Source organism: Bombina bombina, chromosome 4, assembly GCF_027579735.1.
Source record: "Bombina bombina isolate aBomBom1 chromosome 4, aBomBom1.pri, whole genome shotgun sequence".
Taxonomy (NCBI): domain Eukaryota; kingdom Metazoa; phylum Chordata; class Amphibia; order Anura; family Bombinatoridae; genus Bombina; species Bombina bombina.
In genome coordinates this window covers 883,734,213-883,751,055 of record NC_069502.1, presented here as the reverse complement: position 1 = coordinate 883,751,055, position 16,843 = coordinate 883,734,213, and the positions used below count along the sequence as shown (strand labels likewise).

General features: G+C 36.7%; 1 protein-coding gene across 1 annotated transcript in view; it reads right to left on the bottom strand.

Annotated features, from left to right (window-relative positions):
- GRM1 (glutamate metabotropic receptor 1) overlaps nucleotides 1–16,499 on the bottom strand; it is a 1,025,343-nt gene extending 1,008,844 nt beyond the window's left edge. The window contains exons 1-4 of the mRNA XM_053712490.1: nucleotides 16,108–16,499; nucleotides 15,495–15,589; nucleotides 15,195–15,289; nucleotides 14,038–14,302 (exon numbers count right to left, since the gene is read on the bottom strand). Coding sequence (XP_053568465.1) covers nucleotides 14,038–14,302; nucleotides 15,195–15,289; nucleotides 15,495–15,589; nucleotides 16,108–16,499 — 847 coding nt within the window. The remainder of the gene's footprint in view (nucleotides 1–14,037; nucleotides 14,303–15,194; nucleotides 15,290–15,494; nucleotides 15,590–16,107) is intronic.
- Nucleotides 16,500–16,843: the final 344 nt, after the last annotated feature.

Here is a 16,843-nt window from a genome sequence, read left to right as displayed (position 1 = left end):
TAACCCTAAGTATATTATAGTTAATATAGGTATTACATTATATATATTAACTATATTAACCCTAATTATATTAGGGTTAATATAGTTAATATAGTTACTATAGTATTTATATTAACTATATTAACTCTATCTAACCCTAACTAAATTTATATTAAATTAATCTAATTCATTTATAAACTAAAATATTCCTATTTAAATCTAAATACTTACCTATAAAATAAACCCTAAGATAGCTACAATATAATTAATAATTACATTGTAGCTATGTTAGGGTTAATATTTATTTTACAGGTAAATTGTTAATTATTTTAACTAGGTATAATAGATATTAAATAGTTATTAACTATTTAATATCTACCTAGTTAAAATAATTACCCAATTACCTGTAAAATAAATCCTAACCTAAGTTACAAATACACCTACACTATCAATAAATTTAATAAACTACAAACATCTATCTAAAAATACAATTAAATTAACTAAACTAAATTACAAAAAAAACAAACACTAAATTACAAAAAATAAAAAAAAGATTACAAGATATTTAAGCTAATTACACCTATTCTAAGCCCCCTAATAAAATAATAAACCCCCAAAATAAAAAAAATTCCCTGCCCTATTCTAAATTTAACAAATTTCAAAGCTCTTTACCTTACCAGCCCTTAAAAGGGCCTTTTGTGGGGCATGCCCCAAAGAATTCAGCTCTTTTGCATACAACAAATACAATACCCCCCCCCATTACAACCCACCACCCACATACCCCTATTCTAAACCCACCCAAACCCCCCTTAAAAAAGCCTAACACTACCCCCCTGAAGATCTCCCTACCTTGTCTTCACCACACCGGGCCGAACTCCTGATCCGATCCGGGCGATGTCATCCTCCAAGCGGCAAAGAAGAATTCTTCCTCCGGCGACGTCTTCCTCCAAGCGGCAGCAAAGTCTTCATTCTTCCGGCGGCATCTTCAATCTTCTTTCTTCGCTCCGCCGCCGCGGAGCATCCATCCCGGCCGACTGCTGAACTTGGAATGAGGTACCTTTAAATGACGTCATCCAAGATGGCGTCCGCCGAATTCCGATTGGCTGATAGGATTCTATCAGCCAATCGGAATTAAGTTAAAAAAATCTGATTGGCTGATTGAATCAGCCAATCAGATTCAAGTTCAATCCGATTGGCTGATCCAATCAGCCAATCAGATTGAGCTCGCATTCTATTGGCTGTTCCGATCAGCCAATAGAATGCGAGCTCAATCTGATTGGCTGTTCGGATCAGCCAATCGGATTGAACTTGAATCTGATTGGCTGATTGAATCAGCCAATCAGATTTTTTTAACTTAATTCCGATTGGCTGATAGAATCCTATCAGCCAATCGGAATTCGGCGGACGCCATCTTGGATGACGTCATTTAAAGGTACCTCATTCCAAGTTCAGCAGTCGGCCGGGATGGATGCTCCGCGGCGGCGGAGCGAAGAAAGAAGATTGAAGATGCCGCCGGAAGAATGAAGACTTTGCTGCCGCTTGGAGGAAGACGTCGCCGGAGGAAGAATTCTTCTTTGCCGCTTGGAGGATGACATCGCCCGGATCGGATCAGGAGTTCGGCCCGGTGTGGTGAAGACAAGGTAGGGAGATCTTCAGGGGGGTAGTGTTAGGCTTTTTTAAGGGGGGTTTGGGTGGGTTTAGAATAGGGGTATGTGGGTGGTGGGTTGTAATGGGGGGGGGTATTGTATTTGTTGTATGCAAAAGAGCTGAATTCTTTGGGGCATGCCCCACAAAAGGCCCTTTTAAGGGCTGGTAAGGTAAAGAGCTTTGCAATTTGTTAAATTTAGAATAGGGCAGGGAATTTTTTTTATTTTGGGGGTTTATTATTTTATTAGGGGGCTTAGAATAGGTGTAATTAGCTTAAATATCTTGTAATCTTTTTTTTATTTTTTGTAATTTAGTGTTTGTTTTTTTTTGTAATTTAGTTTAGTTAATTTAATTGTATTTTTAGATAGATGTTTGTAGTTTATTAAATTTATTGATAGTGTAGGTGTATTTGTAACTTAGGTTAGGATTTATTTTACAGGTAATTGGGTAATTATTTTAACTAGGTAGATATTAAATAGTTAATAACTATTTAATATCTATTATACCTAGTTAAAATAATTAACAATTTACCTGTAAAATAAATATTAACCCTAACATAGCTACAATGTAATTATTAATTATATTGTAGCTATCTTAGGGTTTATTTTATAGGTAAGTATTTAGATTTAAATAGGAATATTTTAGTTTATAAATGAATTAGATTAATTTAATATAAATTTAGTTAGGGTTAGATAGAGTTAATATAGTTAATATAAATACTATAGTAACTATATTAACTATATTAACCCTAATATAGTTAGGGTTAATATAGTTAATATATATAATGTAATACCTATATTAACTATAATATACTTAGGGTTAATATAGATAACATAGCTGGCGGCGGGGTAGGTAGATTAAATTAGGGGTTAATAATTTTAATAGAGATGGCGGCGGTGTAAGGGGCTTACATTAGGGGTTAATAATTTTAATATAGATGGCGGCGGTGTTAGGGGCTCACTTTAGGGGGTTATAGATATAATATAGCTGGCGGCGGGGTACGGGAGCGGCGGTTTAGGGGTTAATAACTTTATTAGGTTGCGGCGGGGTAAAGGAGCGGCGGTTTAGGGGTTAATAGCTTTTTTATTGTTAGGATAGTGAGGGGGGATAGCGGATAGAGGGTTAGACAGTGCGGGCTATGTTAGGGAGGCGTGTTAGACAGTGCGGGCTATGTTAGGGAGGCGTGTTAGACAGTGCGGGTGTTTTAGACTTTAGTCAGGTTTTATAGGCGCCGGCAGTTTCTAACGTGGCGCAAGTCACTGGCGACGCCAGAAATTTGTACTTATGCAGATTTCTGGACATCGCTGGTTTGTGAGACTTACGGCACGTTAGTATCTGACGGTGACCTATATGGGATGGCTCGAGTTGCGAGCTGAAACTGCGGGCGACGCCGGTTCCCTCGCTTGCGCCGCAAACTGCGATCGATATCGGATCGCGCCCCATGACTTGTTATACCAGCTGAAGCGTATATAATGTATGAGAAATTGCTCATTTATGCTTATTTTTGCAAAATAAATAGCTGGATTTGCTCTTTGAAACCACAGCCCTTCAAAATAGGCTAAGCTTGCAGACAGATCAGATTATCTTATCACTCAAATGCTCCCCTTTCTTATCTCTGTCTCTGTACAATGTTTAGAAATAACAATTGAAAATTAAAATTTTAGAGCTTTATCTCTTACAGCTCCCACTGTGAGTGTAATTTCTTCTGCTGACTATGTTAAAGGGACACTGAACTCAAAATTTTTTCTATCGTGATAAAGATAGAGCATGACATTTTAAGCAATTTTCTAATTTACTCCTATTATCAAATGTTCTTCATTCTCTTGGTATCTTTATTTGAAATGCAAGAATGTAAGTTTAAATGCCGGCCCATTTTTGGTGAACAACCTGGGTTGTTCTTGCTGATTGGTGGATAAATTCATCCACCAAAAAAAAGTGCAGTCCAGAGTTCTAAACCAAAAAAAAAACTTAGATGCCTTCTTTTTCAAATAAAGATAGCAAGAGAATGAGGAAAAATTGATAATAGGAGTAAATTAGAAAGTTGCTTAAAATTGCATGCTCTATCTGAATCACGAAAGAATAAATTTGGGTTCAGTGTCCTTTTAACTTAGTTTCTCAATAGCAGATACCTAGGTAAAGAAAGTTAGGGAAAATACATACTAAATCAGCTATTTCAAATGCCAATATAAAGGCCAAGGAGCTATTTGTAAATAATTTAATGCACTCAGGTAAAATGGATCATTGGGAACTAATTAAAGGAGAGAAAGTTGTTGGCTAAACTGTCCCTTGAAATTAAAGCAAAATATAGTGCCTAAAATTACTGTAACTGCCTAATAAGTCCGTTTTTATTTTCAGGTTATCGACAATAATAACTTTTGACATGTGTAATTAATGATTTTATATAATTTGGATCAATTTATAATCAACATTTTTAAACCTCTAATCGCTTCATTAATGTTTTATAATTGACAAGTTTGATTTTAATTGCATTTTTTTATTTTTTTATTTTGTAATATATTTATTTAATTCCCAGCAGTGTATACAGATATGCAAAATAGATGTTGATAAGCCACACAGGGCAAAATGTTTTACAGCATATAGACAATTTGGAAAAATTAAGTACACAATGACAAAATAAAACATATTCTTGTATAATTTATTCTGAGTTCTACTGAGACATCAGTAACTAGCACTCTTAAAAGGACTGTATACCATGTTGTTGTTTTTGTTTAAACTCGGGAAAAAAAAAATGTCAACTAAAATAGCAGAATTAGCTGAGATCTTCTCTTATAAAAATAAAGGTCATCTTGTGATACAGGAACCAAACATATTCAAAGTCTCAAAGTTTAACGGGCTAAGCTCCCACTGCTTCACAGTGCTTAGAGATGTTCATCCATTATATTACTATGTTATTCGCAAGAAGAGATCTGTATAATAATAAAAAAATAAAAAATAAAATAAAAAGGGGGTTCAGCCATCTTCTTCTCCTCAATCCTCCTCCCAGACAATCTGCTAAAGGGCCATATTGGGGGGAAATTTTGTTTTTAACTTTATATTAAACAATAAATTGGTTTGAATTTTTTAACACTGTTGTGAACTGAGCATGCTCAATAACCTGAACCCCCCCCCCAAAAAAATATATATGAAATACCACTCGAAAAAAGGTAAAATTTGATTTCAACAGGTTTAAGGTAAAAAACTCAGCAACCAAGTAAGAGCTTATCCTCAGTGAATCAAGAAATCATGTGGGTGGACACTTGGATATTCCATGGAACGAGTCTGTGTTGTTGTGGGTGTGGTCCCTGCCATCAGTGGGCGTGGTTGGGGTGTGGCTATATAGTCCCGCATGTGACAGGATGGGACAGACCACCAGTAAGAAGGATCTATTATGTCACTCCTCCTCAATACAATGTTTTAGTTGTTTAGTTTAGATAAATAAGTTTTTGTGGAGTGGTCAAATGATTTAATAGTGGGTTTGAATTCAAATAATCCACAAAACCATGCAATAGAGTTGATTAGAACTGAGCCCTAATTAGAACAAGATGCTAATGTAAAAATAACACTAATGAATTAGGACTTTTTATTTTTGCATTAGAATTAAACTGGTCAACATTTTTTTTATTATTATTAAAGGGATATAAAACCCACATTTTTTTATTTCATAATTCAGATAGAGTATGCAATTTTAAGCTGATTTCGAATTTACTCCTATTATCAATTTATCTTCGTTCTCTCTGTATCTTTATTTGAAAAAGCAGGAATGTAAGCTTAAGAAACATCTCATTTTTGTTTCAGTACCCTGGGTAGCGCTTGCTTGTAGGTGGCTACCCATGTGCTTAACCAAAAAATGGTCTGGTTCCTAAACTTACATTCCTGCTTTTCAAATAAAGATACCAAGAGAACAAAGAAACATTTATAATAGGAGTAAATTAGAATGTTGCTTAAAATTGCATGTTCTATCTGAATCATGAAAGAAAAAAATGTGTTACATGTCCCTTTAAACACAGAATACTGCTGTTGCCTGCAAATTGAGTAAATGTATGCAGCAAATGCAATAAGATACCATAGGCTATTTATTATCTATACAGTCTGTTGTCTATAAGCAATTTATCATACAAATTGTATAAACATCAGGCCGCATTTTTTCTATCTACTTTTTCCCCTGAAATTTCTGCATCTAAAGCAAAAACTTATTTTAAACGTCATGTAACGTACAGGACAGTTGAAATGATTGATGCAAACTATTATGCAGTGTTCCCATACATGCATTCTAACAAATGACTACTGTATTAAAATGCAAGGCAGGCAAATTACACACAGTTTTTTCTATTTTTATTTTGTATTGATTTTTTTTTTTAAATAGGTAATATGTGATTGACTTGGATCAAATAAACTGCACCTACGGTTTCAGAATTAAAAGGATACAATTAGTTCCCCCTTAAAGTATTTTCAATTGCTTTTTATACCATAAATATACAAATGTATTTGGAATAGTTGGTATTGTTTATTGAAACCACAGCCTATTATTTTTAGAGTATGCCCATTCAAAGTGACTGAACCTAAAGGAAGAGCAGATCTTTTTCTCTTATCTATATTCTCCCTCTATAAAGGCCAATACTTAGGCACTGAAATTTGCATTATGAGTTGTGGTTTGAGTGAGCAACAGCAGCTATTTCACTTATAAGAATAAAACCTAAAGGAGTAATGCCCAATACATTTAAAGGGACAATAAACCCAATTTTTTTTTCTTTTGTGATTCAGCATGCGATTTTCAGCAACGTTCTAATTTACTCCTATTATCAAATGTTCTTCATTGTCTTGGTATCTTTATTTGAAATGCAAGAATGTAAGTTTAGATGCCGGCCCATTTTCGGTGAACAACCTGGGTTGCTCTTGATGATTGGTGGATAAATTAACCCACCAATAAACAAGTGCTGTCTAGGGTCTGAACCCAAAAAAATATCTTAGATGCCTTCTTTTTCAAATAAAGATAGCAAGAGAACAAAGAAAATTTGATAATAGGAGTAAATTAGACAGTTGCTTAAAATTGCATGCTCTATCTGTATCACAAAAGAAAAATTTTGGGTTCAGTGTCCCTTTAATACTAAGCAGCTGGTATAACAAGCATTGTAAACACATTAAAGGGAGAAAATGACAGTACATTGTCCCTTTAAACTGCCACTAAAGGTAATCAGTCCCCAGTGGCTATCCAGGGTGCCGATAAAGGAATATTTTACCATCCATAAGGATAGAATTTGCAGAAACTGTAGGAGATGAGATTTCCAATTCCTTTCTTATCAGTCCCATACTCTTCTATACTATTTTATTTATGAAGAGAAATATTCAGATTGCTTTAAAAGGGACAGCATACTTCAATAATGTTTTACAGTATCATGCAGTATATACTCCTTAAAGGGACATGAAACCCAACATTTTTCTTTTTCTTATTTTTCATGATTCAAATAGAGCATGTGATTTTATACAACTTTCCATTTTACTTCTTTTAACTAATTTGCTTCATTCTCTTGGTATCCTCTTTTGAAGGAGCAGCTATGCACTACTGGGAGCCAGGGGCGAAACTACAGGGGGTGCAGAGGTCGCAACTGTGACCGGGCCCCTGAGGGGGGTGGCCAGCTTAAAAAAATAATTTTTTGTTTCCAATAAAAAATGTTGACCTGCCACTGCCTGCACTGATATCATGTGAGTGTGACATGATGCTTCACTAGTGTCTCTGACTACAGGGGATAGTGTTTCTGTTTTACCCATTGGTGTTTATGTGTGTGTATGTATGTATGTATGTGACTGTGTGTGTATGTATGTATGTGACTGTGTGTGTATTTATACATGTATGTGTGTGTGAGTGTATGTTTGTGGAACCAGCAAATTACAGACCTTGTTACTACAGCATGGGGGGCAGGGGGTAAACAGTGTCACAATACAGTACCACTATATACAGTACGGGGGGGCTGACCATGTCACAGACTATTGTCGTCACTTTATAAAGAATTGAGGCAAATAGGGTCAGGCCAGCCATCTCACTGGCAGATTACAGACTGTGTCATTAACTCACTATATACAGTACTGGTGGGTTAAACAGTGTCACTATATACAGTAATAGGGGGTCAGACCATCTCACAGACCTTGGGCACAGGGTACCTCCTTTTGCAGATGTAAACAGATTCACATTTTTTTTTTCTGTGTTAAATATTAAAAAAAAAAAACATATGTATCAAATTCACATTTTTTGGGGGTGGGGGGCCCTTCTTAGATTCTTGCACCTGGGCCCTCTGGTTTATAGTTACGGCCTCTGTCTCTGTATGTATTTAGTCTCCCTATGGGAAAAAGGAACAACCAGATGTGGACTCCTAGCTCAGTGTGCTTAGAGGAATATAGCTATACCTCACTGAGGAGGCCCAATGAAGGCCGAAATGATCGTCTGGGGTTGTATATATATATACAGTTGCAAGAAAAAGTATGTGAACCCTTTGGAATGAAATGGATTTCTGCACAAATTGGTCATAAAATGTGATCTGATCATCATCTAAGTCACAACAATAGACAATCACAGTCTGCTTAAACTAATAACAAGCAAAAAATGAAATGTTGCCATGTTTTTATTGAACACACCATGTAAACATTCACAGTGCAGGTGGAAAAAGTATGTGAACCCCTAGACTAATGACATCTCCAAGAATTGGAGTGAGATGTCAGTCAACTGGAGTCAAATCAATGAGATGAGATTGGAGGTGTTGGTTACAGCTGCCCTGCCCTATAAAAAACACACACCAGTTCTGGGTTTGCTTTTCACAAGAAGCATTGCCTGATGTGAATGATGCCTCGCACAAAAGAGCTCTCAGAAGACCTACGATTAAGAATTGTTGACTTGCATAAAGCTGGAAAGGGTTATAAAAGTATCTCCAAAAGCCTTGCTGTTCATCAGTCCACGGTAAGACAAATTGTCTATAAATGGAGAAAGTTCAACACTGCTGCTACTCTCCCTAGAAGTGGCCGTCCTGTAAAGATGACTGCAAGAGCACAGCGCAGACTGCTCAATGAGGTGAAAAAGAATCCTAGAGTGTCAGCTAAAGACTTACAAAAGTCACTGGCAAATGCTAACATCCCTGTTAGCGAATCTACAATACGTAAAACACTAAACAAGAATGGATTTCATGGGAGGATACCACAGAAGAAGCCACTGCTGTCCAAACAAAATATTGCTGTAGGTTTACAGTTTGCACAAGAGCACCTGGATGTTCCACAGCAGTACTGGCAAAATATTCTGTGGACAGATGAAACCAAAGTTGAGTTGTTTGGAAGAAACACACAACACTAGGTGTGGTGAAAAAGAGGCACAGCACACCAACATCAAAACCTCATCCCAACTGTGAAGTATGGTGGTGGGGGCATCATGGTTTGGGGCTGCTTTGCTGCATCAGGGCCTGGACGGATTGCTATCATCGAAGGAAAAATGAATTCCCAAATTTATCAAGACATTTTGCAGGAGAACTTAAGGCCTTCTGTCTACCAGCTGAAGCTCAACAGAAGATGAGTGTTGCAACAGGACAATGACCCAAAACATAGAAGTAAATCAACAACAGAATGGCTTAAACAGAAGAAAATACGCCTTCTGAAGTGGCCCAGACAGAGTCCTGACCTCAACCCGATTGAGATGATGTGGCATGACCTAAAGAAAGCAATTCACACCAGACATCCCAAGAATATTGCTGAACTGAAACAGTTCTGTAAAGAGGAATGGTCAAGAATTACTCCTGACCGTTGTGCATGTCTGATCTGCAACTACAGGAAACGTTTGGTTGAAGTTATTGCTGCCAAAGGAGGTTCAACCAGTTATTAAATCCAAGGGTTCACATACTTTTTCCACCTGCACTGTGAATGTTTACATGGTGTGTTCAATAAAAACATGGCAACATTTCATTCTTTGTGTGTTATTAGTTTAAGCAGACTGTGATTGTCTATTGTTGTGACTTAGATGATGATCAGATCACATTTTATGACCAATTTGTGCAAAAATCCATATCATTCCAAAGGGTTCACATACTTTTTTCTTGCAACTGTATATATACATGATTGTATATTTATGTGCAGAACATTGGAATGTGAAATATTTACAGTAAATACATAGTTAAAACCTTTATTAAATATGAATATTATATAAATGTTTTTTCATGGTCCCATCTACATAACTGCAAAAGGCTCCAATGCACTTAAATATATTTCTATATATGTATACATATGTTTTATGTGTTTATATTTCTATATATGTCTGTAAATACATAAATACACATGTACACATACACACACACATACTGTGTATATATATATATACAGTATATATATATATATATATATATATATATATACACACATCTTAAGACATATATATGTATGTATCTCTCTGTTAAAGCCCTTTGCCTGTTTTTTTTTCCAACACCTGAGCTCTCATATCTCTGAGCCCTAATATCTTTTTTTGTGTAATATTTTTTATATATATATCATTTTATTAGATGGTGTTATTATGAGTCTAACTGTATTTTGTAACTTTTTTGGTTTTCGAAACAGTTTACCAGAGCTCTGAGGTCATACTAACCTGACGCTCGTTAACTTCAGTTGTGCTCAAGCTGCGTTTACTTTCAAGTTGTAATACGAGCGAAAAACCTTAATCGCAAACAGCTGTGATAAACCCCTTTTCACTGCAACTGTTAGCGCACCACTCGTAATCAAGCCCCCAGTGGAGGGAGTCGTAGAGATAAGTCCTCAAATAATGTTCATTTTCAGTCTCTCTAAGGGCCTGATGATCAAAAACTCGCCAGCATAGAGAGAAATTTTGACAACGTTTTGGGGGCTTTTATTTTAGCATTTTGTGTTGAGGTTTCGAAGAGCAAAACCAGCTAGTTCCTATTAAAAAAATAAACCTAAAGAAACAATTTCCTATTCATTTTGTACTCTTCAGCTGGTATAAATAAGTTATTGGAAACCTATTAAGGGGAAAACAATTTTACAGTACACTGTCCCTTTAAAGTGCAAAAAAATGCTCTTATATGTTAAGAGCATTTTATAATTGCCCTATTGGTTGCACATAATTATGTATTTAGGGTGACATTATACACTAGATTTTTTTTTTGCATAAATGTTTTGTAGATGATCCATTTATATAGCCCATACAGTTTTTTTTTGTTTTTTTATGGATAGTTTTCAGTTTTAGTTTTTTTTTGTTTGTTTTTTAATGGATAGTTTTGCTTATTTTTAAATAACATTCCTCTGATTTTCAGACTCCTAGCCAAGCCCCAAAGTTTTAGGAGAATACCAACGTATACCTACTCCCAGCTTGCTTCTGTTTATGTAAAGGGTCTTTTCATATGCAAAGGAAGGGGGAGGGGGGAGTGTCCGCTATTTCCCACTTGCAGTTGGTGTTCCAGTACCCTTTTAAACAGAGCTAAACTGGAAGCTTCTAAGTAGGTTTTTATGTTGAAATGGTTTTTAATAATATTATATCACATACAATGAAAAAGAAAAAAAAAACGGGAACAAAGATAACATCCTCATAATGTGCCATATGTAACCTACATTTGACTATCTCAACCTATACTTATCGTCGCCGTTTATCTAAATAAAAGTCTTTGAGAAATCTCTTTTCTGGGCTTGTCGGCCCCTCTAGTTCTAAGTTTTCCTGTGTTAGGAGTCTCTATAATGTTCTCGACATTGGTATCTCTAGAGTGTCCTTTAAAATAATTCTGACACCTAAAGACTGATGAAGAGTTCCCTGAAATTTTACGATATAATCCAACATTGAAAAGTATTTTGTTAACAATTAAAGAAATAAAGAAAATATAAACAAATAAACAAACAAATATCTTGTGGTTATTTACAGTGCTCACTATTTCCATCTAGTTGCATCACTATATCTATTTAAGTCTTAGATAAAATACAATATAAGTAAAACTAGAATCATTCAAGAAAGTTGTATTCTCATTAAACCTGTTTAAACACTGTGATAGACCAATTCCAACCCTTTCTTGATACGCTGCCCCCTAGCTCTTCTCTGGTAAGGTGTTCCTATTCTGTAACTTCTATATAGCTCCCTGTGTAATCCAGTAAAACCAGAGCCTCTGAAAGTTTTCATTAGTACCCTGGACCCAGGAAACCATTTCCGACATGCTGTATATGTGATTTATTTTGTCTAAAACTTCTTGCCAAACAGGGACCCCCATTTTCCAGTGTATCGCAATGCAAGTTCTGGTGGCTGTACACAATATTTTAATGAATGTGTTAATTGCTGAGTTATATCGCGACGCATGCTGATTTAGTAAAGCCTGTGTAGCCGTGAAGGAAAAGGCTTCATTGAGTAGTTTACTTACTAAGCCTGCCAGCCTATCCCAGATCTCTCTAACTTTGGGGCATTCCCACCACACATAGATGTAGGTTCTGTGTCCCCCACATCCACCTATAACAGTATCTGGTATTATCTGCTAAGAAGTGAGAAGTCTTAGTTGGGGTAAGGTACCACCTGAAAGTAGTCTTTAAACAGTTCTCCCATTGGTCTGCAGAAATAAGGCCCCTACATAAATCAAAAAAGATCCAGTTCCACTCGGATCTCAAAAACTCTTCCCCAGTATCTTTTTCCCACCTCTCTATCAATGTTGATTTAGTATGATGTTTGGATTCTTGGATGGTTAAGTATAAAGTAGAGATCATCTTTTTATCTCTATTCAGTGTTTTAGCTAAGCATTCTAGTGTGGTAAAGGGTTGTGTTTCTCGTCTGGCATTATATTTTGTGAGGGCTGAGGAGATTTGGAGGTAAACATACCAATGCAAGTTTTCTGGGTTTATCTTATCTTGAATCTTGGTATACGCTAACATGCCTCTCTGATCTAAAAAGTCAGCCACCCTGTATAAACCCTTATTCACCCACTTCCCTATTTGCCTGTGGAGTTCTGACGGTAGTAGAGTCTTAAGTGGTAAAAGCTTAGATTGTGTAGGAATCAACTTTAGCGTCTTAGTGAGGGATCCCCATAACTGGACTGAATCTGAAGTGATTGGTGATCTATAACCGTTAGGATGAAGTTTGGTCTGGGGATCCCATATTACATCATTTGGGTTATCATATCTTCCCAAATCAGTTTCTATTTTGATCCAAAGACTAGTGTTCATATTCTTACTAAACATGACCGTTTGTGCTAGTCTGGCTGCCTGGTAATAATCTAGTAAATTAGGTACTCCTACCCCTCCCACTTGTCTATGTTGGGTCAATATGTGGGAAGCTACTCTCGCTCTTTTCCCCCTTCTTAAGAGCCTGAGTAAATCTGATTGGAGACCCTGTAGCTCCACCAGAGGAATCTTAATTGGAGGAGCTCTGAAGAGATATAAAATCCTAGGTAGGATGTTCATTTTTATGTTGGAGAGCCTACCATACCAAGAGTAGTTACCTTTAGACCACTTTCCTAGATCATTTTTTATTTTTTTTGTAGAGTGGTATGTAGTTTATTTTATAGAGGTCTGAATATGCTCCCGAAATTTTAATACCTAAGTAGGTTATGGAATCTTTAGCCCATTTGATATCAGTTAGTCTCTATAATTTTTATAGTAAGCCCGGGGAGGGCAAGGGGTAATGCTTTGCATTTATCCAAATTAACTTTATATCCAGAAATATCCGAGAACTTTTGTAAAATTTGGTATAGGTTGGGAAGAGAGATCAGGGGTTTGGTCATAGTCAATAGGACATCGTCCGCAAATAACGACAATTTGTATTAATTTCTCCCCACAACTGTGCCCACTACGTCTGTTGAATTTCTAATACATGAAGCGAGCGGCTCAATGCATAGGGCAAATAGCAAAGGCAACAGAGGGCATCTCTGACGAGTGCCATTCAAGATCGCTATAGGTCTAGACTGATAACCTGCCGCTCCTATAGTGGCTTTTGGAGTTGAATATATTCCCCTAACGGCCTGCACAAAGGCTGCATCAAAACCCATCTCCTCTAGAACCGCAAACATATAAGACCAATCCACTCTGTCGAACGCCTTCTCCGCATCCAAGGATAGAAGCAGAGAAGGCGTCCGGGTATTTAATAGATACTCCCCCAGAGTTATCGTTCTCCGAACGTTATCGGGGCTTCCCTATCTTTTATGAATCTGACCTGATCAGGATAAATCAAATTTGGAAATATTTTTTTGAGACGGTTGTCTAATATCTTGGTAAGAATCTTAATATCCTGATTAATCAGGGATATTGGTCTATAACTTTGACATAAAAGTGGATTTTTCTCAGGTTTAGGAATTACTACTCTCTTGGCCCTAAGAATGTCCATAGGTATTTCTCTTCCTAGCATTATGTCATTGAAGAATGTATTAATATGTGATATTAGTGTTGATTTGAATGACTTATAGTACTCACCCGGGAAGCCGTCAGGCCTCACTGCTTTACCCGCTTTCAGCTCCTTTATAACCGTTAAAATATTTTCACTCAAGATTTCTGCGTTAAGTACTTCTTTCTGTGCTTGACTTATAGTATTCAGTTTAGCTTTTATAAGGAATTGTTTTAAAAGTATCTGCATTTGGATAGATTTTTTCACCTTTTGGCCATCATAGAGGATATCATAGTAGCTAGCGAATGTATCCGCAATTTCTTGCAGGTTAGATGTAAGTGACCCATCCGGTTTCTATATGGAAGGGATAGAGTGTGATTTAACCCTCACTCTTAGTTTGTGGGCTAAATAATTATTAGGTTTATTGGAACATAGAAAGTAATGTACTTTTAATTTCTGAGTTGCCCTTATTGCTGATTCATTTAATTTTTTTTGCCAATGTGTGTCTTTTCAATTGCAACTTTTAAAAGTAGCTGCAGAGAGGGATTGCTGGTGCTGTTTTTCCAATGTCCGTATCTCTATTTGGAGTTTATCTATAGTGTTAGTCACCAATTTGACGTATTTTGCTTTTTCTTTAATAAGCAAACCTCTTATGAAGTGCTTGTGGGCTGCCCAAGTGAATATTGGATTAGTAGTCAAGCCTGAATTAGTCATGTCCGTACGTAACTTGGTAAAAAATCAGTTTATCTTTAATAGTAGTGGGATCAAAGTTCCAAGAAGGTTGCCTATGGATGTTAATGATACACGTCAGGTCCATCTGGACTATAGAATGGTCAGACCAGACACATGGGTGAATGAATGAATGAAGATTTCACATTTGGGATCAATATCTGGCTAACAAAGACATAGTCCAGTCTGGAATATTATTTTTGTGCATTGGAGTAGTATGAGTAATCTGTCGTTAACCCATAAAGGTTCTCCCAAGTATCTAAGATGTTATGTGAAGCTATAAGAGTCCCTTATATATTTGGCTATGGCATTGTGTCTGTTGCTTGCTTGTAATACAAGTCCCTTGTTTATTAGTATATGGAGTAAGCAAGATATTAAAATCTCCCGCCAGTATAATTCTGGATTGAGACCACTTAGTCAAAAGGTTTGAAATATGATTAAAAAAAGTAGCTTGCTTTTCGTTTGGGGCATAGATGATACATAAGGTAATTTGTGTGTCTTGTATGCGACTTCTAACTGCTAGAAACCTCCATTCCGGATCTTTGATGACCTCATCTGTGTGAAACTGGATGGAGTCATGAATAAGAATAGAAACTCCTCTTCTCTTCTGATCTATAACAGAGTGATAGTGAAGTGGAAAGTATCTACTCCAGTACTTTGGTATCTGAATATTAGTAAAGTGGGACTCTTATAAAAAGATTATTTTCGCTATCAATCTGTGGTATTGGGCTAGTGCTATCTTACGCTTTACGTCTGTATTAAGACCTCTCACATTATGTGAGAGGATCGTCATATCAGGGGACATTGCATTGAATACCTTTTTCTCCACCTCTCATTAGATTCCCTACTAAGTGCTTTCCCTTGACCTCTCCTCTCTGACTCACTGTAAGCCTTCTAAGATCCTTTGAACACCTGTAACCACAAGCAACATGAACAAAAAAACTAACAATATATAAACAATAATACATTATTAAATCTATAACATTGTAATACCTGAACAGGCCTACAACAAGTACAGAATACATAATGCTAGTACAGTATTTGTAAATTTGTGCATACGGATATAACAGTTAAAGTATATTCTTTGAAGAAGGTACTATATAAATGTATATGTAAATCAGGACCTCTGAGGTACTTCTAGGAAGATATCTATGTTTCTCCAAGGAGGTAGATAGTGAACCTTTCCAACTGCCTAAAGTCACAGTGATTTTAACCCTTGCTCTAGTGATATGCATTTTTACATAATAAACCAACTGTAACAAACTCATTAAACTAGATTTTATATGAATAAACTTATGAGGTATTCAACATAATCCTGATCATACTCATCTCCCAAGGCACTTCCAGGTCAGATGCTCTATAATCCTGAATAATGTTAACTAAGTGTAGACATCCTCCTTCAGGTCTTGGATTTTTTGGTGACTCTTGACCATCTTTGTCTTTGTGCCAATTCTCTACATTGGATGTTCTTCTCTCTTTCTTGCCCTAAAGTAGTAGGTGGAAGGTCTGGGGTCTCCAATTTGAGACATGAACACAGGTCTGGTATTTTCTGGACCTCTCTGATGGTTAGAACTCTTCCTTCATGTAGTATATGTAGACCAAAAGGGAAGCCCCATCGGTAGTTGATCTGATTTTTACGTAATGGTGAGGTCAGTGGTCTTAGTGATCCTCTCTTCTGTAGGGTCCTCACGCAGAGATCCTGGTAAAGTTGGACCACAGTACCCTGAAATTTAAATGTTGGGTTCTTTCTGGTGGCTGTAAGGATGGCCTCTTTTTTCTTGAAATCTGAACATCTTGACAATAACATCCCACGGAGGGGCATTCTCCTTGGGTATAGCTCACAAAGCTCTATGAGCTCTTTCAATTTGGAAGCTGTCGTCTCCTGCCTGACCTGTAATGGCCTGAAACAATTGTCTCAGATAATTCTCTAGCTCATTCGGGGAGACAGATTCGGGGACCCCCTTCAACCTGACATTACATCTCCGGCTGCGATTCTCAAGGTCTTCCATCTTGTCATGCCCCAGTTCCAGTGCTTGTTGTTGGGCTAATACCTGTTGGGATAAGTTGTTGACTTCTTCTACCACTGAATTTTCGGTATCTTCTAGTGATGAAACTCTAGTGCCAAGGTCTATCATTTCTTGTTTTATTTCCGCGATGCTACCCATC